This window comes from Chiloscyllium punctatum, chromosome 12 (genome assembly GCF_047496795.1).
Source record: "Chiloscyllium punctatum isolate Juve2018m chromosome 12, sChiPun1.3, whole genome shotgun sequence".
Taxonomy (NCBI): domain Eukaryota; kingdom Metazoa; phylum Chordata; class Chondrichthyes; order Orectolobiformes; family Hemiscylliidae; genus Chiloscyllium; species Chiloscyllium punctatum.
In genome coordinates, this window is record NC_092750.1 from 14468890 (window position 1) to 14495370 (window position 26481).

At 42.1% G+C, this 26481-nt stretch overlaps 1 protein-coding gene across 2 annotated transcripts; it reads left to right on the top strand.

Annotated features, from left to right (window-relative positions):
* tcta (T cell leukemia translocation altered) lies at positions 1–24255 on the top strand. 2 transcript variants are annotated; one of them, XM_072581888.1, is made up of 4 exons: positions 1–477; positions 1646–1720; positions 17277–17331; positions 19300–24255. In XM_072581888.1, the coding sequence occupies exons 1-4, from the start codon at positions 264–266 to the stop codon at positions 19340–19342; spliced, it is 387 nt and encodes a 128-aa protein (XP_072437989.1). In that variant the 5' UTR covers positions 1–263; the 3' UTR covers positions 19343–24255. The 2 variants fall into 2 exon arrangements, with proteins under 2 accessions (XP_072437989.1, XP_072437990.1); XM_072581889.1 differs by lacking the exon at positions 1646–1720 and having other exon boundaries at positions 34–477.
* Positions 24256–26481: the final 2226 nt, after the last annotated feature.

Below are 26481 nucleotides of genomic sequence, written 5' to 3' on the forward strand. Positions count from 1 at the left end.
CATGCTCTCCCCAAAGATGAAATAAGATGTGTTAGAGGTGGTGGGTTTGTTGAGGAGGTTGGATTTTGTGGAGTTTGTGTCGAAAGTGCGGTTGTTGGGAGAGGCCGTGTCGGTTGGTCATTCCCCCATCCCCCTCCCAATCACCTCCTTGTCCCGGGTGGGTTCGGTGCTTCCAGTATCGGCAGTGTCCCAGTCAGTGACTGGCGGACAGGTAGGGGCGAGGGAAGGTTCCACTCCCGAGTGATGCAGCTCCCGGAGCGGCGATGGAGGCGCCGTCTTGGGATCTCGGGCTGTTCTCATTCCTGCTGGAGCGTCTCCTCTCCTTCTGCAGCGAGTTCGCTCAGGACTGGAGCAGCAACGACATGAGGGTGACCATCTTCAAGATCCTACTGGGCTGGCTGCTGGGCAGCTTGGTGGCTATCCACATGGCCTGGAAGTTTTATGGGGCGACAGTCAATGACATGTACTACAGGCAAGGTGTGTGTGTGTGTCGGGGGACGGTGAGCGGCGGCTGTTGTTGTTGGGAGTGTATAGGGTGGGGATTCACTCGAATTTTACACTTCCCTAGTCCGTGTTGATCTCAAGTTACTATTGCTAATTAAAGCTTCTGTACGATTTAGGCATCTCACGCTAATATCTGTGTCTCGCCAACGTTTTTGTAAATTATAATTGTGGTTAACGACCGAGATACATTTTTTATATGATGTCGTTTGAGGGATAGATATTATACAGGATACCAGGAATCACTTGAGTTTCCAAGACTTTGGACTTGAAATATTAGCTCTGTTTCTCCCCTCCACAGATGCGATTAGATTCGAGCTTTCTTTTTTTTTGTTTCAAATCTTCAGCATGAACAATGCTTTACTTTTAATAACTGGGATAACTCATTTGCACTTCTTTGAAATAGTGCCAAAGATCTTTTATATTTGCCTGAACAAGTAGTTGGGACCTGGGTTCATCTGAAAGATGGTATTTCTGGCAGTTGCCTGCTTCCTCTACTGCAGTGGAGTGTCAGCCTTGTTTTTTTTAATGTGCTGAACCCCGAGCTTGGGACTTTGTCCCACCACCTTGTAGTCTGGAGGTGAGTGCTTCCAACTGAGCCACAGCTAGCACTGTAGCCAGAAGTTGTTCACTTGGAAGGGCAGATGACCTGAAACATTGAGAAAACAAATTGCTTAAAAGTTTTGTGTTGCTGCTCACATAAAATCAGATAATTATGCCAAGAGGCTATTCAGCCCATTGAGTCTGCACCAACCCGCTGAAGAGCTCATCCCAACCAAACCCAGCTCCCTAGCTATCCCTACCATTACCATGGCTAATCCACATAGCCTGCACGTGGATGAGTTTGACCGAAAGTCTGTTTCCATGCTGTACATCTTTGGACTGTGGAAGAAAACTGGAGTACCTGGCAGAAACCCATGCAGAATGTGGAAACTCAGTTACTCAAGGCTGGAATCACACCCAGGTCCCTGGTGCTGTGAGGCATCAGTGCTAACCACTGAGCTGCCTGTGTGAACTCATTGTGAATTCTTGTCTTCATCTTTACCATTTTCACCAACAGTGGTTTCCTGTGCAATTGAAGGCTTTTTCTAAAAATAAAAAGTCAATATTCTGTAACCTCTGTTCTCCTGCCCCAAAACTGAAGATGCTGACAGTCCCAAGAACATTGGTAATCAAGGAAGTGGTCACCTCTCGCAAACACTTTGGGTAATAATTGCAGGTAATTTAAATGAACCTTTTTTTTTGTCAGAACCAGGAATGTCAAGAACAATAACTTGTCCCAGCCTTCTGCATAATAGTCAACTTTTGTCTCTTCTCTTAGATTCAGTAACATTTGTCTGCAATATTTTGCTGGCTGAGTTCAGCTAACTCACTGTGAAGTTTGATATTCAAGCATGATATTTTTCTTTCCATGGTTCCATTGTTGAGCAGGTGCACTGATGTATTTTACTCGTATGAAGTTACTGACCAATTAATATTCCCTTTGCTTTCAGTTTATTTGAAGTTCAAGGCCATGTCCTGCAGGGAAAACGGTGTGTGATGTATTCTCTAAATGGCCTCTCTGATCAGATTTTGGCTTGAACTCTGCATTCCTACCTGTTCCCTTTAACCGTCAATTCCCCTATGGTTCAGAATTATGTTTATCTCAACATTGAGTGTCTTCAGTGACTCACCCTCTGTTCCCAGCAGAAGAGAATCCTAATCCTCTCTGAGACAACAAATACAGTGGCTCAGTGGTTAGCACTGCTGTCTCACAGCACCAGGGTCCCAGGTTTGATTCCAGCTTCAGGTGCCTGTCAGTGTGGAGTTTGCACATTCTCCCCGTGTCTGCGTGGGTTTCCTCCAGGTGCTCCAGTTTCCTCCCACAGTCCAAAGATGTGCAGGTCAGGTGAATTGGCCATGTTAAATTGCTCATAGTGTTCAGAACATTATTCAGAGGGAAATGGGTTTGGGTGGTTTACTCGTCGGAGAGTCAGTGTGGACTTGTTGGGTCGAAGGGCCTGTTTCCACACTGTTGGGAATCTAATCTAAATTCTTCCATTTTCTCATCCTCCCCCTTGTTCTAGATCCTCCCATGAGGGAAAACAGCCTAATCCCCTGTCATGCGCTCTCATAATTTATGTTGTAAATTTTATTATTCTTCTAAATTACGATGAGAATGGGTTTACTGTGCTCACCTTTTCTTGAAAAGACTCCCTTCATCCCTATAATCAACTTTCTCTGACTGTCACCAATGCAGTACATCCCTCCTTTAAATATGGAGTCAAAACTGTACATAGTACTTCAGGAGTGTTTTATGCAACTTTCTGAGCAATTATGGTAAGACTTTGCTGTTTTAATGCTCCAATTCCGCTTGCAAAGAAGGCCACTATTCTATTTGTCGTCTTTGCTAGACGATGACCTAGTGGTAGTATCGCTGGCTTGTTAAACCAGAGACTCAGGTAATGTTCTGGGGACCTGGGTTAAAATCTGCTATGTCAGGTGATGAATTCCATAAAGAATCTGGAATTAAGAGACTGATGATTGTTGAAAAAACTCACTTGGTTCACTAATGTCCTTCCGGGAGGGAAACTGTCTTCCTCACTTGGTCTGGCCTATGTGTGACTCCCAACCCACAGCAATGTGGTTGATTCTTAACTACACTCTGGACAATTAGGAATGGGCAATAAATACTAGCCTAGTTAATGATGTCCTCATTCAATGAATGAATACAGTAAACTACTTGCTGTATCTGCATGCTAGCATTTTGTCTCATGTAAGGATCCCTCTGGACTGGAGCATTCTGTCTATTAATTGTAAAAAATATTTTACTTCACCAACTTGCCTATCAAAGTGGATAATCTTTTTCCAGACTTTGCTTTTTTGCTCATGGCAATGGTAATAATGCAGAACTTGTCACTTTTACAGATCTGTTTTATAATTTAGTTCCTAACTTCTCATTTTTTTCAACAGCCTCTTTTTTTTCTCCTCAGTGTTATTGATATGTATGTGGACCGTAATAACCTGATCTTTCCTCTTCTATTTTAAGTTCCTCTCCGCTCAGACTAGATGCTCTTAATATTAGTACCAGACAAGCAGTGTGGTCTTGGCTACTGACAGTCAGTTGCAGAAAACAGTATCTGTCCCACTATAACCACACTATCCATAACCACTACTACAATCACTTTTACACCCTGCATCTCTCAAATGGCTTCCAGTCTTTTGTTTCCTCCCTGCCATCACTGCTGTTGCCCTATAGGCTAAAAATAAATATTTGTTCTTATAATTCCAACTTAATTGAGCAACTGTTTGTTTGGTCATATGTTCAGGATGGTCCATAACACCAAATTGTTTTTGGAATTATTTTACAGATAAAATATATAGATTTTAAAAGACATCTGGATGGGTACATGAATAGGAAGGATTTAGAGGAATATGGGCCAAGTACTGGCTAGAATCAGGGAGAGTTCCCAGAGGACTGGAAAATTGCTAACATTACACCCCTTCTTCAAAAATGGAAGAAGGCAAAAGACAAAAGAGCATCTAGTCTGAGCGGAGAGGAACTTAAAATAGAAGAGGAAAGATCAGGTTATTATGGTCCACATACATATCAAGAACACTGAGGAGAAAAAAAAAGAGGCTGTTGAAAAAAATGAGAAGTTAGGAACTTAATTATAAAACAGATCTGTAAAAGTGACAAGTTCTGCATTATTACCATTGCCATGAGCAAAAAAGCAAAGTCTGGAAAAAGGTTATCCACTTTGATAGGCAAGTTGGTGAAGTAAAATATTTTTTACAATTACAGACCAATTAGCCTAACCTCTGTCATGGTAAGATCCTGGAATCCATTGTGAAGCATGAGATTTCTGAATATTTGGAAGTATATGGTAAAATAGAGCAAAGTCAGCATGGTTTCATCAGGGGGAAGGTCATGTCTGACAAATCTACTAAAATTCTTTGAGGAGACTACTTTTGGAATATTGCATGCAATTCTGGTCTCCTTCCTATTGGAAGGATGTTGTGAAACTTGAAAGGATTCTGAAAATATTAACAAGGCCATTGCCAAGGTTGGAGGGTTTGTGCTATATGGAGAGGCTGAATAGGCCGGGGCTGTTTTCCCTGGAGCATCGGAGGCTGAGGGGTGACCTTATAGAGGTTTATAAAATCATGAGGGGCATGGACATGGTAAATAGACAAGGTCTTTTCCATAGGGTGGGAGAGTCCAGAGCTAGAGGGCATAGGTTTAGAGTGAGAGGGGAAAGATAGGTAAGTTAGGTAAAGGGGCAGTACAAAGAGATCTGGATGTTCTTGTACACCAGTCAATGAAGGCAAGCATGCAAGTACAGCAGGTAGTAAAGAAAGCTAATAGCATGCTGGCCTTCACAACAAGAGGAATTGAGTATAGAAGCAAAGAGGTTCTTCTGCAGCTGTACAGGGTCCTGGTGAGACCGCACCTGGAATATTGTGTGCAGTTCTGGTCTCCAAATTTGAGGAAAGACATTCTGGCTATCGAAGGAGTGCAGCGTAGGTTCACAAGGTCAATTCCTGGAATGGCGGGACTATCTTATGTTGAAAGATTGGAGCGACTGGGCTTGTATACCCTTGAGTTTAGAAGACTGAGAGGGGATCTGATTGAGAAATGTAAGATTATTAAAGGTTTGGACACTCTGGAGGCAGGAAACATATTTCTGCTGGTGGGTGAGTGCCGAACCAGAGGAGACAGCTTAAAAATAAGGGGTAGGCCATTTAGGATAGAGATGAGGAGAAACTTCTTCACCCAGAGAGTGGTGGGTGTGTGGGATGCTCTGCCCCAGAAGGCAGTAGAGGCCCAGTCTCTGGATTCGTTTAAGAAAGAGTTGGTTAGAGCTCTCAAGGATAGTGGAATGAAGGGTTATGGAGATAAGGCAGGAACAGGATACTGATTGAGGATGATCAGCCATGATCATAATGAATGGTAGTGCAGGTTCGAAGGGCAGAATGGGCTACTCCTGCACCTATTGTCTATTGATATAAAAGAGTCCTAAGGGCAACTTTTTTAATGCAGGGGATGGTGCGTGTGTGGAATGGGCTACCAGAGGAAGTGGTGGAGGCTGGCACAATTGCAATTTTAAGAGGCATCTAGATGGATATATGAATAGGAAGGGTTTGGAGGGATATGGGCCAGGTGCTGGCAGGTGGGTCGAGATTAGGTTGGGATATCTGGTCATCATGGATGAGTTGGACCGAAGGGTCTGTTTCCATGTTGTACACCTCTACTACTCTAAGTAACGAACAGGTTAAACCAAGGAGAACCAATGGATGTTATGTCCCTGGACTTAAAAAAAAAAAGGCCTTTGAAAAGGCTCCACAGAGGAGGCTGCTGAGTAAGGTCAGGGCTCACGGTGTTAGAGGCAAAGTGCTAGCATGGATAGAAGCTTAGCTGTCTGGCAGAGAGTGGGGATGAAAGGGCCCTTCTTAGGATGGGGTGACAAGTGGTGTTCCACGAGGCTCAGTGTTGGGATCACAACGTTTCACTTTATACATTAACAATCTAAATGAAGGTATTGAGGGCATTCTAAGTTTGCAGACGATACAAAGATAGATAAGAGGACAGGTAGCACTGAGGAGATACAGAGGCTGCAGAAGGATTTGGACAGCTTTGGAGAGTGGGCAAAGTAGTAGAGAGTAGAAGTAGGCAAAGATTGAGCACAATGTGGGAAAATAAGAGGTTATACACTTGGGTAAGAAGAATAGAGACATGGGCTATTTTCTAAATGGGGAGAAAGTTCAGAAGTCTGAACAATTTGTACAAAGAGACTTGGGAGTTCTAATCCTGGATTCTCTCAAGGTAAACTCACAGGTTGAGCCAGTAGTTAGTGGGAGGCAAATGCAGTGACGGCATTTACTTTGATAGGACTTGAATATAAAACAGGCATATGCTCTCTCTCTCTCCCCCCGCCCAGAACCCTTCAGCCAGTGAATCTAATTTCAAGAAGAATGTTCTCTCACACTTGTTCTCTCTCGTTTGCTCTTTGATAGGACTTGAATATAAAAACAGGCATATACTCACTCCTGTGAGCTCTGTCTCTCTCTCTCTCTCTCCCCCCCCCCCCTCACCCCCTGGTCGAGTGCTTTCCTGCATCTCCCTAGCAGAGATTAGGCTACCAACTTTCTACGGGAACAAAGCAGGAGAACGAGGTTCAGAAACTTATCGGCCATACAGCATGGAAGCAGACCCTTCGGTCCAACCTGTCCATGCCGACCAGATATCCCAACCCAATCTAGTCCTGCCTGCCAGCACCTTGCCCATATCCCTCCAAACCCTTCCTATTCATATACCCATCCACATGCCTCTTAAATGTTGCAATTGTACCAGCCTCCACCACATCCTCTGGCAGCTCATTCCATACACAGACCATCCTCTGCGTGAAAAGGTTGCCCCTTAGGTCTCTTTTATATCTTTCCCCACTCACCCTAAACCTATGCTCTCTAGTTCTGGACTCCCCGATCCCAGGGAAAAGACTTTGTCTATTTATCCTATCCATGCCCCTCATAATTTTGTGAACTTCTATAAAGTCACCCCTCCGACACTCTAGGGAAAACAGCCCCCGCCTGTTCAGCCTCTCCCTGTAGCTCAGATCCTCCAACCCTGGCAACATCCTTGTCAATCTTTTTTTAACCCTTTCAATTTTCACAACATCTTTCAGATAGGAAGGAGACCAGAACTGCACGCAATATTCCAACAGTGGTCTGACCAATGTCCTGTACAGCTGCAACATGACCTCCCAACTCCTATACTCAGTACTCTGACCAATAAAGGAAAGCATACCAAACACCACCTTCACTATCCGATCTACCTGCGACTCTACTTTCAAGGAGCTATGAACCTACACTCCAAGGTCTCTTTGATCAGTAACACTCCCTAGGACCTTAGCATTAAGAGTGTAAGTCTTGCTAAGATTTGCTTTCTCGAAATGCAGCACCTCACGTTTATCTGAATTAAACTCCATCTGCCACTTCTCATTGGCCCATCTGGTCCAGATCCCATTGTAATCTGAGGTAACCCTCTTCGCTGTCCACTACACCTCCAATTTTGGTGTCATCTGCAAACTTACTAACTGTACATTTTATGCTCGCATCCAAATCATTTATGTAAATGACAAAAGGTGGAGGGCCCAGCACCGATCCTTGTGGCACTCCACTGGTCACAGGCCTCCAGTCTGAAAAACAACCCTCCGCCACCACTCTCTGTCTTCTACCTTCAAGCCAGTTCTGATTCCAAATGGCTAGTTCTCCCTGTATTCCATGAGATCTAGCCTTGCTAATCAGTCTCCCATGGGGAACCTTGTCGAACGCCTTACTGAAGTCCATATAGATCACATCTACTAGGTAAAAACAATGACTGCAGATGCTGGAAACCAGATTCTGGATTAGTGGTGCTGGAAGAGCACAGCAGTTCAGGCAGCATCCAAGTAGCTTCAAAATCGACGTTTCGGGCAAAAGCCCTTCATCAGGAATAAAGGCAGTGAGCCTGAAGCGTGGAGAGATAAGCTAGAGGAGGTTGGGGGTTGGGGGTGGGGAGAAAGTAGCATAGAATACAATGGGTGAGTGGGGGAGGGGATGAAGGTGATAGGTCAAGGAGGAGAGGGTGGAGTGGATAGGTGGAAAAGGAGATAGGCAGGTAGGACAAGTCCGGACAAGTCATGGGGACAGTTCCTGAGCTGGAAGTTTAGAACTAGGGTGAGGTGGGGGAAGGGGAAATGAGGAAATTGTTGAATTCGACATTGATGCCCTGAGGTTGAAGAGTTCTGAGGCGGAAGATGAGGCGTTCTTCCTCCAGGCGTCTGGTGGTGAGGGAGCGGTGGTGAAGGAGGCCCAGGATCTCAGTGTCCTCGGCAGAGTGGGAGGGGGGAGTTGAAATGTTGGGCCACGGGGCGGTGTGGTTGATTGGTGCGGGTGTCCCGGAGATGTTCCCTAAAGCGCTCTGCTAGGAGGCGCCCAGTCTCCCCAATGTAGAGCAGACCACATCGGGAGCAACAGATATAATAAATGATATTCGTGCATGTGTGTTGGATGTGGAAGGCTCCTTTAGGGCCTTGGATAGAGGTGAGGGAGGAGGTGTGGGTGCAGGTTTTACAGTTCCTGCGGTGGCAGGGGAAAGTGCCAGGATTGGAGGGTGGGTTGTTTGGGGGCGTGGACCTGACCAGGTAGTCGCGGTGGGAACGGTCTTTGCGGAAGGCGGAAAGGGGTGGGGTCTATTTGGAGGTGGCGGGAATGTCGGCGGATGATTTGGTTTATGCGAACGTTGGTAGGATGGAAGGTGAGCACCAGGGGCATTCTGTCCTTGTTATGGTTGGAGGGGTGGGGTCTGCGGGCGGAGGTGCGGGATGTAGACGAGATGCGTTGGAGGGCATCTTTAACCACGTGGGAAGGGAAATTGCGCTCTCTAAAGAAGGAGGCCATCTGGTGTGTTCTGTGGTGGAATTGGTCCTCCTGGGAGCAATACAGGATGGCATTTTTGCAAGAGGTAGGGTGGGAAGAGGTGTAATCCAGGTCGCTGTGGGAGTCGGTGGGTTTGTAAAAAATGTCAGTGTCAAGTCGGTCGTCATTAATGGAGATGGTGAGATCCAGGAAAGGGAGGGAGGAGTCAGAGATGGTCAGGTAAATTTAAGGTCAGGGTGGAATGTGTTGGTGAAGTTGATGAATTGCTCAACCTCCTCGCGGGAGTACAAGGTGGCGCCAATGCAGTCATCAATGTAGCAGAGGAAGAGGTTTGGAGAGTGGTGCCAGTGTAATTACGGATGATCAACTGCTCTACATAGCCAACAAAGAGACAGACATAGCTGGGGCCCATATGTGTGCCCATGGCTACCCCTTTGGTCTGGAGGAAGTGGAAGGATTCAAAGAAGAAATTGTTAAGGGTGAGGACCAGTTCGGCTAAACGAATGAGAGTGTTGGTGGAAGGGTACTGTTGGGGACGTCTGGAGAGGAAAAAAACGGAGGGCTTGAAGGCCCTGGTCATCGCGGATGGAGGTGTAGAGGGATTGGATATCCATGGTGAAGATGAGGCATTGGGGGCCGGGGAAACTGAAGTCTTGGAGGAGGTGGAGGGCGTGGGTGGTGTCTCGAATGTATGTGGGGAGTTCCTGGACTAGGGGGGGGATAGGACAGTGTCGAGGTAGGTAGAGCTGAGTTCAGTGGGGCAGGAGCATGCTGAGATAATGGGTCGGCCAGGGTGGTCAGTCTTGTGGATCTTGGGAAGGAGGTAGAACCGGGTAGTGCGGGGTTCCCGGACTATGAGGTTGGAAGCTGTGGGTGGGAGATCTCCTGAGGTGATGAGGTTCTGTATGGTCTGAGAGATGATGGTTTGGTGATGGGGGGTGGGGTCATGGTTGAGGGAGCAGTAGGTAGAGGTGTCCTCGAGTTGGCGTTTGGCTTCAGCGGTGTAGAGGCCAGTGCGCCAGACAACCACTGCGCCCCCTTTATCCGCTGGCTTGATAGTGAGGTTGGGATTGGAGCAGAGGGATTGGAGGGCTGCGCATTGTGAGGGTGAGAGGTTGGAGTGGGGGAGGGAGGTAGACAGGTTGAGGTGGTTAATGTCCCGGCGACTGTTGGAAATGAAGAGGTCGAGGGCAGGTAATAGGCCAGCGCAGGGTGCCCAGGTGGATGCAGTGTGTTGGAGGTAGGCGAAGGGGTCCTCAGAAGGTGGGCGGGAGTCCTGATTGTGAAAGTAAGCTCGGAGGCGGAGGCGACGGAAGAATTGTTCAACATCACGGCGTGTATTAAATTCATTGATGCGTGGACGGAGGGGGATGAAGGTGAGTCCTTTGCTGAGGACTGATCGTTCGTCCTCAGTGAGGGGAAGGTCTGGGGGGATGGTGAAAACTCGGCAGGGCTGGGAGCTGGGATCTGGTGTGGGTGTAGAGCTGGGAGTGGGGGCGGAATCTGTAACTGGAGTAGGTGTGATGGTGGGGGGAGTGGGGGTGGAGTCATGAGCAGGGGTAGTTTTTCCCTTGGGGTTCTGGGGGGTGGGGATAGTGACAGTGGGGTCTGTGGGGGGCATGTCAGCAGAATGCAGGTGAGTGGCGCTGGTGGGGGCGGAAGTGGTGCTGACCACGGCAATAGGGGTGGCGGAAGTCACTGAGCATGTGGCATCAGCGATGATGTGGAGGGCAGAAGTGATGTTAGGTGTGATGCATGAGGAATTGTGAGGGGTGGATGTGGTTGTGGGAGTGGCCCTAAAGGAGCCTTCCACATCCATCAAAGTTTTACTTGCACATCCACTAATATCATTTATCATATCCGTTGCTCCCGATGTGGTCTCCTCTACATTGGGGAGAATAGGCGCCTCCTAGCAGAGCGCTTTAGGGAACATCTCCGGGACACCCGCACCAATCAACCACACCGCCCCGTGGCCCAACATTTCAACTCCCCCTCCCACTCTGCCGAGGACACGGAGATCCTGGGCCTCCTTCACCACCGCTCCCTCACCACCAGACGCCTGGAGGAAGAACACCTCATCTTCTGCCTCAGAACTCTTCAACCTCAGGGCATCAATGTCGAATTCAACAAATTCCTCATTTCCCCTTCCCCCACCTCACCTAGTTCTAAACTTCCAGCTCAGTAACTGTCCCCATGACTTGTCCGGACTTGTCCTACCTGCCTATCTCCTTTTCCACCTATCCACTCCACCCTTGCCTCCTTGACCTATCACCTTCATCCCCTCCCCCACTCACCCATTGTATTCTATGCTACTTTCTCCCCACCCCCAACCTCCTCTAGCTTATCTCTCCACGCTTCAGGCTCACTGCCTTTATTCCTGATGAAGGGCTTTTGCCCGAAACGTCGATTTTGAAGCTACTTGGATGCTGCCTGAACTGCTATGCTCTTCCAGCACCACTAATCCAGAGATCACATCTACTGCTCTGCCCATATCAATCTTCTTTGTTACTTCTTCAAAAAACTCGGTCAAGTTTGTGAGACATGATTTCCCACGCACAAAGCCATGTTGCCTGTCCCTAATCAGTCCTTGCCTTTCCAAATACATGTACATCCTGTCCGTCAGGATTCCCTCCAACAACTTGCCCACCACCGAGGTCATGCTCACCGGTCAATAGATCCCTGGCTTGTCTTTACCGCCCTTCTTAAACAGTGGCATCACGTTTGCCAACCTCCAATCTTCCGGCAACTCACCTGTGACTATTGATGATACAAATATCTCAGCAAGAGGCCATAATTGAATGGTAGAGCAGACTCAATGGGCTGAATGGCCTAATTTCTGCTCCTGTGTTATGTGGTCAAATTGGACTGGATTAATTTAGGATATCTGGCTGGCATAGACGTGTTGGACCGAAGGGTCTGTTTCCATGATGTACAACTCGATGACTCTATAAATAGAGCAACCATTTTGAACTGAGCAGGATCCCATAAATGGCACTCAAATAAAAGCGAAATACTGCAGATACTGGGATTCTGAAATAAAAACTAAAGTAAGTATGTAAGTTAGCTTACTGAGCTGTAAGGTTTGTTTTCAGACGTTTTGTTACCATGACTAGGTAACATAACCAGTGAGAGTCTCCAGTGAAGTGCTGGTGGTATGCCTAGCCTCTATAAATCCTGGTTTCTTAAGGTGGGTGATGTCATTTCTGTTTTTTTCAGGGCACTGTAGAAGGGGTCTAAGTTGATGGGTTTATTGATGGAGTGCTGGTTAGAATGCCGTACCTCTAAGAATTCTCGTGCATGTCTTTGTTTCGCCTGTTCTCGGATGTGTGTGTTGTCCCAGTCAAAGTGATGTCCTTCTTTGTCTGTATGTATGGAAACTAGTGATAGTATGTCGTGTCTTTTGGTGATCAATTGGTGTTCGTGTATCCTGGTGGTAAGTTTCGTGTGTGTCCGATGTAGTAGGTTTTTGTTTTACAGCTCTGCATGGTATTTTGTAAATCATGGTAGTTTTGCTGTTCGTATCTAATTGATCCTTTAGGTTCATTGGTTGCTGCTTAATTGTGTTGGTAGGTTTGTGGGCTACCATGATACCAAGGGGTCTGAGTAGTCTGGAACAGAAACAAAGCCCAACAAGCAGGCACTGCGCAACCAAAATCTATAGCCACATTACTTTACATCAAAGACATATCAGAAATGACTTCAAGACTACTCAGACCTTATGATCAACCTGAGTTCAAATCTTCTCAAAAACTGATTAAAACAATGTGCAGGAGAACTTCAGGTCTGGCAGCATCTATGGAGAGAGAACGAGAGTTAACATTTCAAATCCAGTGTGACTCTTCTTTGGAATGGCCGTAATCTCACACTGGACTCCATTATAACTTTGTTTCTCTTTCCAAATATGCTGTCAGGCCTGCTCAAGTTCCCTAGCACTTGGGTCACTTTTGGCAACACAAACAGAGAAGGGGTGACCAGGTGTTCGTGTAGGTGGTGTTGTAGGTTGACTGAGACTCCAGAAGAATTCCTGCTCCTTGAAAAGTGTGCCAACACCTGAATGGGACTGTTGATTTAATGTGTAGTCTTAAAGACCACTAACTTTTCAGCTGTACACTGATAGTCAGCTGTATTAGATCCACAGGTCATGATGTACTGCTTGGATTTACAACTTTCTGGCAGTAGCAGTAATAGATATAAAGTAAATTAACACTTCGGTCAGCTGGTCGCTTTCAGGATCTCTCCTATCATTCACATAATGCAATCAGAAATAAAAATGTGTAGTTGCCAATTTTCACCTTCCAAGTGTGATATTTTGTGAATTGGCTACAATTATGGACAATGTAGTTTTAACGGAGAGAAAAAATGTTAGGAGGAGTCCTGACTACTACTTTGCATATGCCAAGTGACTGATGTCTAGGTAGCACTGGGTATTTGAGCCAGATTGTCTTGCCTTTTCACTTACTGAATAAATTGTAGAAAAATTTTTTGATATATTCAAATAAATGTTAAAAAAGTTTCTCAACCTGCTTAGGAACATTTAATTAAATGTTCAGCAAATCTCCATTTACCCTCTGACTCATTTTGGCTCTGTAATTAAACCATGTATACCAAGGTCATCTCCAGGGAAACAGTAGAAGATCTTGCATTAGCTTCAGTTGAGAGAGATTGATTCAAGTTGACTGTGGTTTTCTTCTCAAGTTGTTTTCCAATGACCCAGTCCTGCAAAGTGGATTAGTGTGGAATATGAATTGGAGGTTGACAGCTGAAAAATGTTGAACTAACTGACTTTTAATAACAGTTTTTAAGAAAAATGAAAGGATGAACTTGAATATCTAAATATGGATATTTTTTGGATCTTTTTTAATAGTCTAAATAGTGCCTTTGGAATGGTATCTCAGGCTGAAGTTTGCCAGGAAATCATGAGATGGGTAAGAAATGGGCCTGGAAAGAGGATAGAATTTACTGTAATTCATTTTAGTTGAATTCAGAAAGCATGATGGCATTTTGGTTTTAGTTTAGTTTCCATGAGGGAAAAATAATGATTGTGACTTTAACTTTGGTAAAGCTGCAAGATGAGAGCAGTATTTAAGATCTTCCAAAGATTTGAAGGACAAAGGGAGACAAAGGAACACATTAAAAACCGCTGCCTTTTTGAACTGAAAAGAGAGAGAGAAACATATTTGAGATTTAAAATCTGCCATTTTTCATATTTCCAAGGAGACTGAACCAGGAGTAGTTCAAAGAAGACTTTGATGAACAATTAGTCCTTCAGTCACTGGAAGAATAGAGTTTTTACTTGAACTACTTGAGGCAAGATAGTTACTTTTTGGCAACTTTCTGTGCATTAACCTGACATTGGTTGAAACATGAAACAATTTCAAACTTGGAGTCATGTGGAAAAGTTGACAGATTCCAAAAAAAAATTATTTTAAAAAGTCATGAGATGTATGGGTAATGTAGGTCAGGGAAAACTGTTTCCCTTGGTATAAAGATCAAGAGCAAGAGAGTACAAGTTTAAGGTAACTGGCAAAAGAAGCAATGGCAATATGTGCAACAAGTGGTTGAGATTTCAAAGTTACTCATTCATTGGATGTGGGCATTGTTGGCTAGGCTAGCATTTATGGCCTGTCCTTAGTTGCCGTTAAGGTGCTGGTGAATTGCCTCCTTGAACATCTGTCCATTTGCTGTAGGTATACACAACAGATGTGGAGGAAAGATGGGGGATGGATAGATAGTGATGAATATTATATAGGGAAAATAGATTCATTATAATACAGACAGTCTGTGGGTTGCGAACGGGTTCTGTGCACAAGTCAGAACACAGTCCAGACAGCATAAAACAGCCGTTCGTAAGTACAGAAGATGTTTGTATTTTGGATATTTAAAATTACATCCTTGTATACGATTACATTTATAAGTTGAATGTCTGTAAACTGGTGATCCATACTTAACGGCATCACTTATGAGAGCTGTATTATGAAATTTTTGTGGTTGCCTCTGTCTTTGAAACAAAAGTACATTTGAACAGAAATAGCTGAAGCAAAATTTGTTTGTGGTTGGGTGTATCAGAATAGGGGCGATGTGTTTATGTAATATAAGATTGAAATCAGGACACACTTTCCCAGCAAGTCTATAACAGAAATCCAAAACGTGTTTCTTTCTTCACCCCCCCCCCCCCCCCCCCATCTCTCCAAATGAAAGGCTGGGGCTGCTAAGCCAATCATTGCTTTTGAGACTGAGATGTATAGGTTTTTTTTGTGTAAGGGTATCGAAGGATATGGATCAAAAGCAAGGTAAATGCTGCTGCAGGTACAGATTGAGCATAATTTATGGAATGGCAGAACAGACATCAGGGACTGGTCTCATGATATTTGACAAAGTAATTATTTGTAAAGAGGTTTGGAACATTGAGGATTTTGAGAGGCAGGTTTGTACATTCGTTTTTGTTTTCTTGTCTGCATTATTTCTAATATCAATATCAGACTCTCTGCCTTATTCTAAACAAACTGACTGATTGAAATTCATTGCCTATACATTTGGAATGTATAATGTGAGGTTAAATTTTCACTTTGCTTATCAAGATGTCATAGAATCCCTACAGTGTCAAAACAGGCCATTTGGCCCAACAAGTCCACACCAACCCTCCAGAGAGTATCCCACCCAGATTCAATATCCTATCCTATTAATGCACCTAACTTACACATCCCTGAATACTATGGGCAATCTGGCATGGCCAGTTCACCTAACCTGCATATCTTTTGGATTGTGGGAGGAAACACAAGCACCCGGAGGAAACCCATGCAGACACGGAGAGAATGTGCAAACTCCACAAACAGTCGCCCGAGGCTAGGATCGAACCTGGGTCCCTGGTGCTATGAGGCAGCAGTGCTAACCACAAAACAAATCATAGAACTTGTTTGAGGTGGTGCAGTGTAAGTGAGGTTCAAAGAATTGTGGCATGGGGACTGGAAATTGTACTTTTCCAAGTTATTTTTAATTAAACCAAAAATGTCCACAAACTATTAAGGATTCGGTGCAGAATATGATAACTTTGAGCCTGTCACAGCAAAGTAGCCCAGAGCAGTTTTTGAGCTCAGGACCGAGACTAATTCTCCAGAACACTGCAGGTGGTGTCTCATAATTTCTCTGTTGGTGATTCAAGCTGGTCTGTAAAATATCCTATAGCATTATTTGAGCAGAAAGTTGTCTCAAGCAACCATTACCAATTTAAAGCATAAACTAATCATTCACCTCATGATTATTTCTAAGTGAGGCAGAATGACATCTTTGTTATCAGTTTGTTGATCACTGTCTGAAGCAAGTTGTTGTTTTTAAGTAGAAAACATCATTAAAATTTTATCAGAACTTTGATATGTGTTACACCTCTGAAATGTGCTCATGCCAATTTGTGTATCAATGTTTTTCATTTATATTATGCCTTCAAGATACAAAGTGTCCCATTGCTCTTTAGAAATTTCAACCAGAAAATGGGTGCTAAGCCCAAGAAGAAGCTCTTAGGGAAAGTGTTGTAAAACTTAGTCAATGGTCTGGGTTTGAGAGTAAGAGAATGAAATTTCTAGTCAGCTGAAGGCATGGCCAATAAAAGTGGGGAGAAGTTAGGGTAAGCATTCAGGGTGATAAGAGGAATGGAATTAATGTTTATTGAATGTAAATTGTGGATTATTCAAGACTGAATGTCAAATGAGCAGTCTGACAGCACAGATGCCAAAGAGATCAAGATGTGTGGAAGAGAAGTAGAGGTGGATATTGTTAAAGTACATTGGGAGCTGATACCATGCTTATAGATGGTGTCACTGAGCACTGATAGGGAGATGGTCAAGTTTAGATCCTTAGGAGCTATGGAGCTAAATCTTTTTGAGGTATAGTTTAATTCTATTTTGACATTCTTGTTTTCAATGCAGTTTACAAGTCCTTATGGCACAGAAGAGGTCATTTGCCCATTGAGCCCAAGTTATATGTCTCTAGTGCAATCCAGTGAGTCACATTCCCTTTTATACCTTACAGTTTATTGCCCTTGAATATCCATCTGGCTCAGTAATGTGCTTTAGGAAAGGAAATCTACCATCCTTACTCTGATGGCTTATGTGTAGCTCCAGACCCATAGCAATACTTCTGACTCTGAAACGGCCCAGCAAATTATTCATTTGAAGAGAGATGCGCAGTGAATGCGACCCTTACAGGTGATGTCATGTTCCTGCGAATGATTTTTTCTTTCAGAAGCAAATATCTTTCTGAGAAAAAAAAAAGTTGTCAGAGATTCCTGGGGCTGCACAGTGCATTCCAGCTGTTAAAAAATACAAATTGTGATTTTTCGTGTGTGGTGGAACAAGCTGTTTGACTTTGAGCTTATTTTACAGGTATTGGAGGTCAGAATGGAGGTACTCCAGACAGCTCTTCAAACTTTACCAGTTGGTATGTTTTTCTTTTTAAAGAAACTATTGGAAATGTGGTACATCACACATTGTGAAATGCTGATACAATAGAAAATTTTTAAAACAGCTTTGTTGTTCAATTTCTACCTTGATCTGAAAGCTAATTTTGCTAAAGATCTCAATATGTTTGTTCATGAAGTACGCAGTTAAAGTAAATCTGCTAGTCTCAAGGTGCTAATGCATTTGGGAACTTTATCTTATGATTTGAGTGCTTTTAGTAATTGAATTCCCATTAGAGCACATTTGTAAGTTGCTTAAAAATATGTACATATGAACTCTGACTCAAACCTGTTTGATGCGAATGAGGCACTAAAAGAAAAGCCCAGTTGTATTGCTCCAACTAGTTCATAAATGAAATTAGCTTTTTGATCATAGTCTGCAGATTGATTGCAGTAGTAGAAGGCAGAGTGTCATGGTAGATGGCTGTTTATGTGACTAAAGACTGGTGTCCAATGGCATACCACAGACATTGGTGCTGGGTCCTTTATTGTTTATGAATATTTTCCATATTATTTATATGTAATGTGGGCAGGAGGATGATAAGTAAGCTTGCTAATGACACAAAGATTGGCAGGATGGTTTACTGTGAGGAAGAAGGTCTTAGGTGAAAGGAGGACATGGATGGATTGGTCAGACGGGCAGATCAGTGGCAGATGGAATTTAACCTTCAGTGTAGACAGAATAAGGATGTACTCAGTGAATGGCAGGATGCTAGGAAGCGATCTTGGGGTCCTTGCCCACAGATCCTTGAGGTAAAAACAATGACTGCAGATGCTGGAAACCAGATTCTGGATTAGTGGTGCTGGAAGAGCACAGCAGTTCAGGCAGCATCCGAGGAGCAGTAAAATCGACGTTTCGGGCACAGATCCCTGAAAGCAGCAGGACAAGTTAATTGGGTGGTTAAGGTGACTTACAAGACACTTGCTTTTATCCATTGTGACAAAAATTATACGAGCAGGGAGGTTATTTTGGAGCTGTACAGGACTTTGGTTAGGCCATAGCTGGAGCACTGTGCACATGTTATGAGGAAATGGGGGAAGTGCAAAGGAGATTCACCAGGATGTTGCCTGGATGGAGTAGTTTAGTCAAGAGAGGCAGGATAAGCTGAGGTTTTCTTGATAACAGAAGGCTGAGGGGAAACCTGATTGTGGGGCATGGGCAAGTTGGATAAAAACCAGCTGATCCCCAAGTTGAAGGGTCAATAAAAAGGGGATATAATTTTAAGGTGGAAAGGCCAGAGTTTTAGAAGGAATTGGTCGAAATGTTGCCCAGAGGTTAGTGGGAATCTGGGATGCATAGCTTGGAGGGTAGTTGAGGCAGAAAACCTCAACCTTTCAAAAAGTATTTTTAGCACTTGTAGTATCATAACATTTGAAAGGAGTGGGCCAAGTGCTTGAAAGTGGGAGCAATGTAAATTCATAATAGTTTTTTTGGTGCAGACTTGATGGTCCAAAGAGCCTCTCTACTTTATAGTTCTATGAACCGTTGACTTTCCTCACTTGTACTCTCTGCCTTAATAAACAGCCATTAGAGTGGCCAGCCCCTAGAATTTGCTAACATGCTGGATTACTATCCGCACCTGGTCTTGCAGTATTTATCATAAAGTAATTTGAGAGTTTACAGGTAAATGTTGAACTATAGTGTGTTTCATAGTGATGTCAAATTATGTTCGCAACTTTGCAACAGGATCTTTTGATAGCATTGGGAGGGCTTTGCTTCCCCTACCCTAAGGATGATGGGGCCAGTTGTAGACCTGCTAAATGTGTTTGTGTTGTTAATCAAGTTTTGAAAATGCCTATAATGTGATATTTGACTGAAACCATAAGCTCTTCTTCTGGAAACATGAAAACCAAGTGTCGTATTACATTTTTTGAGAATGCAATCCTCAACCAGTGTAAGAAAATGATTCCAATTTTGACTCCTAAAATGTTTTTAATTGTTTCTACAGGGACAATGCCAGTGGCGAGTCAATTAAAAGTCACAGGGAGTGAGTGATGAAGATGTGTGAAACCTGCAGCTGAGACATGAGGTGGCTTGATGTGTGGAGTAAAGTTATTGAGACTGTGGAATGTTCAAACTGCTGTTGGGTGCTAAACTCTACAAAATATTGTATGTTACGCCTGATGACTTGAAACGTGCCATTGTGACTCAGTGCCGTTATTTTATTTTTCTTTCCTAATATTCTTAGGCTTTGCTGAGAATCCAGGGAAGTATATGTTGGCACATGTCAATTGAAAGGTACCAGCAATGAAAATGTTGATTATTTAAATGTGTTGTGCTAACGCAACTCCCAAGGATTTTTAATAGTGCTATAAAATGGATCTTATCCGAAGGAGATGAAAAAAAAACAATGTGATTCTATTTGGAAAGATTAAAATCAAGTAGTGATGGGTGTCATTTGATGAGCCCAGAAGTGGATTATCAAAGAACTGACAAGATTTTCATAGACAATGACATGATGTTCTACAGCAGTTTGTTGAGGATATACTAATTTGAATTGGGTAACATCAGGGAACACAGATCCTTCAGGTAAAATGTCTACATGCTAATCTATAAAATTGTTTTCATGTTGATCCCAAAGTGCAATGGGATCGTTTTGTAGACCCAAAAGAGGCATTGGTAGGAATTAAAACAGACCAGTTTGAGTTTATTATCCCATATGTAGTTGCTTTTGTTTTGTCCTCTGTATGCATGCAAATAATGGCAGAACCCAAGCTGATTTGTGTATAGACATGGCCAAAACAGTTCTTTGCAGCATTATCAATGATGAGAATGGGATGACCTCTGAAGGAGCTAAATAAAGTGAAATATTAGTATCTGAGGTAATTGCTCAATCTTCCTGTGAACACATGTCATTAGTTCTTCATGCTGGGAACGCCTTTTGGCAACTCTATGTCCTGTGGAAAGTTAATGACGTGTAACCTGTTGAGGACCTGTAACAGCTGATTTCAATTTAAGTCTTTCAATTGGTGAGAAACTGAGGAGCTTATTACCAATATCCAGTAAAATAATTATTGGGTGGCATGATTCTGGTATGCCTGTATGATGTTCTATGTTAGAATGGTGAGCTCATGTCAGTAACTTGGCCTATATAGTATAATTCTAATCTTGATCTTGCTGTTGGGAAAAATATTTTTCAGGAGAAACTTTCAAGTGATGGTACCCTGTCTCTTAGATGAAAAATGCATGACACCTTGCTTATAGTGTATCTTGTGTACTCATTTGCCTGACTGAACCAACTTTTCAGGCATGCTGTGAAGTGAGTGCCCAGAACGACTGAGAGGCTGTTCATCCATTCGAATCAGGATTCCACACCTGTTGTAAAACCCAGGTTTTAACTTTTAAAAGAATACTGGGTGGATCTCCCAGAGCATGCAAGTACTTTTTGACTATACCTTAAGAGGCCTCATTGATTCTCTTTAAAGGGGTGCCCTTTCTGGAAAGGTTATTTTTTTAAAAATTCAGAAAAGCAGGAGTGCCTCACTGGCTTACAATAATGATGTAGCCCGCTACGGACCCATTTCCTCAACTGTGTAAACCAACATACCGACAAGCTTTACTTGCCAGCTGCATGGTTTTTCACCATGGAAAACTTGTAAACTGAACTGAACCCTCTGGTACCCCCAATTTAGCTACCGAATGTTACTGAGACCCACATCAGGGCATGGTTTGTTTCCCAACAACCATGTTAGGTGCACACTGCATGAGCAGAACCAGTATTCGTACCTGTTGACTGTCACATTGCTTTCCTACAGGGAGGTAAAGCATTACCTTGGTTTTGTCAAAGGTGTTGGTTTGGATAAGTCCTTGGTTCAGCTCACCCTGTTCCACAAAGCTTAACTAACACACTTCAATCTGCTGACTGGATTATCGTGCACTTACTACTCGCTTTAACATTATGTGAATGAAATAGACTTTACATACATAATGTCTAAGAAACCTGAAATGCTAAAGTCCACAATGTACCACAGAAAAATCAACTCTAAGTGGAAAGTCAGGACAAGAACCCATAATTTAAGTAAACTTTCCATCTTAAGAAATCAGTAGGAAGTTGCAGTGAAGGACATTGTCATAGCAGAAATAGATACATAATGGTAGACTCTTCATCTCCATTAATCTTGATTTTCATGTCTCTATTTAAATTCCAAATAAATCACAAGTTGCCATTAAGTTTTCTATATTTTGGCAATCTGTCTCCACGTTTTCTTTTGCCAGGCGTCAAAACTATTGGGAATAGTGATGCAATGTTATGTAACAATATAAGTATGGTTACCTTGCACAGAATGAATATTTAAGTCCATGCAATCTGCCAGCTGGAGTGAAGTGATATTGTATCTTTAGTTGCTGTCATGGTACATTGTGTATTTTCAAAGCAAACATTCTTGAAGGAAAATTTTATTTTGCCGTCCATGTAAAGACTATCTAAGTTGAAAGCAACTCATGAAGTGTTTGCCAAGCAATTTACCTTTGTTTTTCAACAGTGTACCAAAAGAAGGACTGGAGTTTAAGATGTAAACAGGCATCTTTTGTTTGTATATTGCTTAAAAATCTCCAGGAGCAAACAGAACCATAAGTACATTTCTAATTTTGATGTTTTAGATTCTACTTGCATTTTTATTATTCTACGTTCTTTTCAGTTAGAATCACTTTGTTTCACTGGACTTAAGTTTACAAGATAGTATTGCATTCATGAAAATAAATCATTTACTATTTATTCCTTATTCAGTAAGTGGTGGGGTTGATTATTCTGACATAATATATAGCTGGTTTTGAGATTGAGGTATGTGAAGAGAGAGAGTATGTAATGAGAGAGTTTTGTCAAAAAGTTAGTTCTACAAATTTGATTTATTTGTTCTATCCAAACCTAAAGCTGAGGATTCTCTTCTCTGCTGTGTAAACTTGAGCTCTGAGGAGCACAGCCCATTTCGTTATATGATGAATTACATAGGTGCATTGACAAATTTTTTTTCCTTGAGTAAAAGACCATTAGTATCCTTGAATAGTTGAGCTTACAGCCAGCTTTCAATAAAATGTAAGGGTTGTGTTTGAGTTCAAAAGATAATTGGAGACACGATAGTACAATAAATCTTACTTCTGAAAATTTGTTAATGACAGGTGAGTATAATTAAGCTTTTTTTACTGTATCAGGAGTGATCAGAATTCAAAATATGGTGGAATGAAAAAGATTACATATTTTAATCCAATTTAAGTGTTCATCTACACACAAACACACTAAATTATTGAGTTGAATTGGACATTTATTAATCAGACCATTCAGCTCAGAACAGAAAACTACAACTCCCCGGGTTAGCAGTGTAGTTCAGCAGTTACTCTGGGTTGGAGTCATATGTTGGCCCCACTACAGAGACTGCAGTCCAGAGTCTGCTGATTCTCACACGTTCAGCCAATTCTCCATCCAACGTACCTGATGTTACAATTTTAGTCAGTGTTGTGTCAGACATTGCTAACATTGTCTATGTTAAAAGACATGGATTCTGTATCACTGACTGTGTTCATGATGATAGAAAAAAATCAGCAAAAGACACACCCTTGTCTTTCTATGTCATAGTAATAGAATGTGATGGAAGAAGAGGTTTTTTTTGTTAAATAGTCATATGAAGCTATTCAGTTTTCTTCTCTAAACCCTTTTTAAAAAATTGTAATTTGTTTCATGCTTTTTTTCCCTCCCTGAAACAGATGGCCTTTAGCACTTGGTACTTTGCTTGATTGAGCTTGTTGAATGTTAGACGTTACATAAATGAAAGTTGGGTGATGGTTGTTATATTCTCACACAATGTTTTATACTGATCTTAGTTGTAATGAATTTCTCTCACTTATATTTTCCTATGGTTTCCTAGTACAATCCCCTATCCCAGTGCCCCAGCCCAAGAGGGTCAATTATATAATACCATCACTGAACATGTGGACTTAGTTTTTATTTTGGATTCCAAGGCTCAGTGTCACAATATTATGTATTTATATTTTCTTCATACAGGAAAGCCTCACATAACTGCTTCGTTTCATTTTCTTGCCCTTTTAAAGTTCCTTTTAGATGTTCAATGTAACAAGAAGTGCAAGGAGAAAGGTGTTTGAGACTTCTAATGAAGCCTCCATTAACTAAATGCTAGTGTGCATGCAATCCACTGAGACTGATTCTTATTTATTTCTCTATTTCTCTGTCTCTCTACTCTGAAAGGAAGTGCTTGGCCTCTGCTTGTCAATATTGTTTGCAGTAGCAACAAGATTAGTCACTCAATACTTGCATGTATTCTGTGATTATGATGCGACCATGTTGCATACGTTTCTTGGGCGTTTTCTTTCCCCCACTGGCAATACTTAAATGCTTCAGTAAATGTTGCTGACAGAAATGGTTGAAATAAATCCAAAAGTAAATGTTCTTTTTTTAAGATGAGTAGCCATATTTTCAGTTTTATGCAGAACTTTTACATGAATACAAGGATAATTTATTTGTTTACTGGTCCCCGTTGAACTGCGGCATTGATACGCCATTGCTATATTACACTTTAAAAAATAAAAGAGGAACTTTGGATTTAGACAGCAGTTTGCCAAGAGTTAGTCTCAAATCTCTAGAGACCCTGGAATAATTGTACTGAAGTAATTTATACTCTACTGAAATGCATTTTTCTAATATAAATATTTTGTATATATACAGTAGATTTTGTATATCACTGTAATCCTTAAATTGGATAATCTTTGTAAACATGTGCCCCTAAAGTTGATTAACTTCTATTTATGTTGAAAATGTAAAGGTTTCCTGACTGCTGTACATTGGAAAAACTGCTGTATGTGTGTATGTATATATGTATATTTATCCTTAATTTTGTTTTGGGAGGGACTGTACTAGATAGTTTTTAATTGTATAAAAGGAGTTGCAGAAACAAAACTTGACTGTTTGTACTTTATTCTTTTGCTGAAGATCATTTGAAGGTTACTTCTTGTACTAATTACTAAAGTGCAAAATTTCTCAACTTCCAAAATTCTAACCACCTGGCACTAAAGAAGATTTGAGTTCCTAGCTCCTTCAGTGATTTAATCGTATGTTTCTGAGGCTTGCTGCACTGGATGCAAGCTGTGTAGTAGGTGTGGCTGAACCGGAGAGCTGTAGTACATTGTGTCACGGCTTGTTTATTGAACACAACTAATTTTAAAAAACAAGAAGTTGGGTCCAGTGGAAGAAGAAGCTAAGAATCTTTGGAGAGCAAAATGACACTGTAGCAGGAGGGAATTTTTTAAATCACTTAATCTCTTTATGAGTTATTTTGAACTTGGTTGAGCATGAAATACTTTTCTTTTTAATGTCAGCAGAGTGCTCTCTCATTGTAAAGTTATACAAGCCTTACAATTGATATTTTTTTTACTGAGATTTGCACAAATGCAAAAATACTGTCAATTTTGCTTTTTCTAATTTACTCAAGTGGCTGATTGGATAAAAAGTCAGAGTGTGGTGCTGGAAAAAGCCTCATTCCTGACGAAGGGCTAATGCCCGAAATGTCGACTCTCCTGCTGCTCGGATGCTGCCTGACTGGCTGTGTTTTTCCAGCATCAAACTCTTTGACTCCGATCTCCAGCATCTACAGTCCTCACTTTCTCTTTATTGGATAAAAGGCCATTCATCTGAAACTTTGCAACTCTGTGCACAGCTGTTTTGAGATCTTCACCTGTTTTATTCTGGTTGACTCTTTCTTCACACAGTTTTCCCCAACCTCTTGTAAGGTGTTTGATTCAAGGGAGCTCACCAGCTAAGTAATCAATCTTCATCAGACTTTTGGTCTACCAGGTGAAACTGTTCTGAAGCCCATCTCTGACAGGCAGTGGAGGTGACTTGCCAGTAAGTCATAGAAGCTTATCACTATGCACTGTGTGCTAGGTTCTAATGATGGATGGTACAGGTCACTGACTGTTTGTTTGCAATTGGGCTGATCCTACAGACTAGTGATGCTCCTGTAGCTTTTGTGAAGTGGTATATGTATAGGTAGTGCTTCGAAACAACCAGGAGCAAAAAATGATATTGGCGACTGTGTGTACACTCCCAAACTTCAGTGGTACTGCTGGATGCTATGGACCAGACCAAACCCCCTCTTAATATATTTAGAAGTTAGCCTAGACCCTAACGTTTTCTTATTTTAAAAGTAAGAATAAGGCATTGCATTGCTAGATGCATTTTGATTGGTCAAGCTACTTGACTTTAAGCAAAATGTTATTTTTACACCACAGGTAAAATACAGACAAAATGAAAATAAAGAATTGGTTGACTGTCAAAGTGCTCAACAAAATAATACATTAATTACTACTAATGAACTGTTCCAATATTATAGTAACATCCCATAAACACACACTTCGGCAAATTCAGTAAAAAAGATTGTCTCATATGCAATTTTAGCAGCAGGAAGAGAACTCCAGAAAGAGAATTAAGAGCTTCTATATCCAGCTTCAAGACCCTAGGACCTGCTGAAAGGCACAAGTAATAGTTCTGTGGGAGCTTGATCCCACCTATTCAGGCTGCTTCAATTATTCCTACTTCAGAAAATAAAACAAGGCCTCACAAGCTGTTTGTTGGCATTTAACAGACCATTTGATACCCCTCTCAATTTTTCTTGATTTTTTTTTTTAAAAAACACAGGATAAAATCTCTAAAAGCCATTGTATTGTCACCTGGGGAAATTGGAAATTAGAGGCACAAGCAATAAGAGTACAGCTGAGTTCTGAGCAAACTTAATTTATATTTAAATTGAGCAAAACAAACCAGTAACAATATTGTAGAGGAGAATTTCTTGGAATGTGTATGGCATGGTTTTCTGCATCAATATATTGAGGAACAACTAAGATCAGGCCATTGCAGACTGGGTATTGTGTAAGGGGAAACAGATTTGACAGTCTAGCTGTGTAAGATCACATTATGATGGCGGGTGACTTATTTGATTCTGAGAATCAGGACCTGAATCTAAATAAAGGAAACTGCAATGATATGAGACGCAATCTGGCTATGAACAATTGGATAACGTTGCTTAACAGAATGTTGGTGGTTAGGCATTGGGGTGTGGATACACTGAAACAATTGTTTATTTCTGTTTGGCCCAGAAATAAAGTGGGAAAGGTGATCTGACTGAGG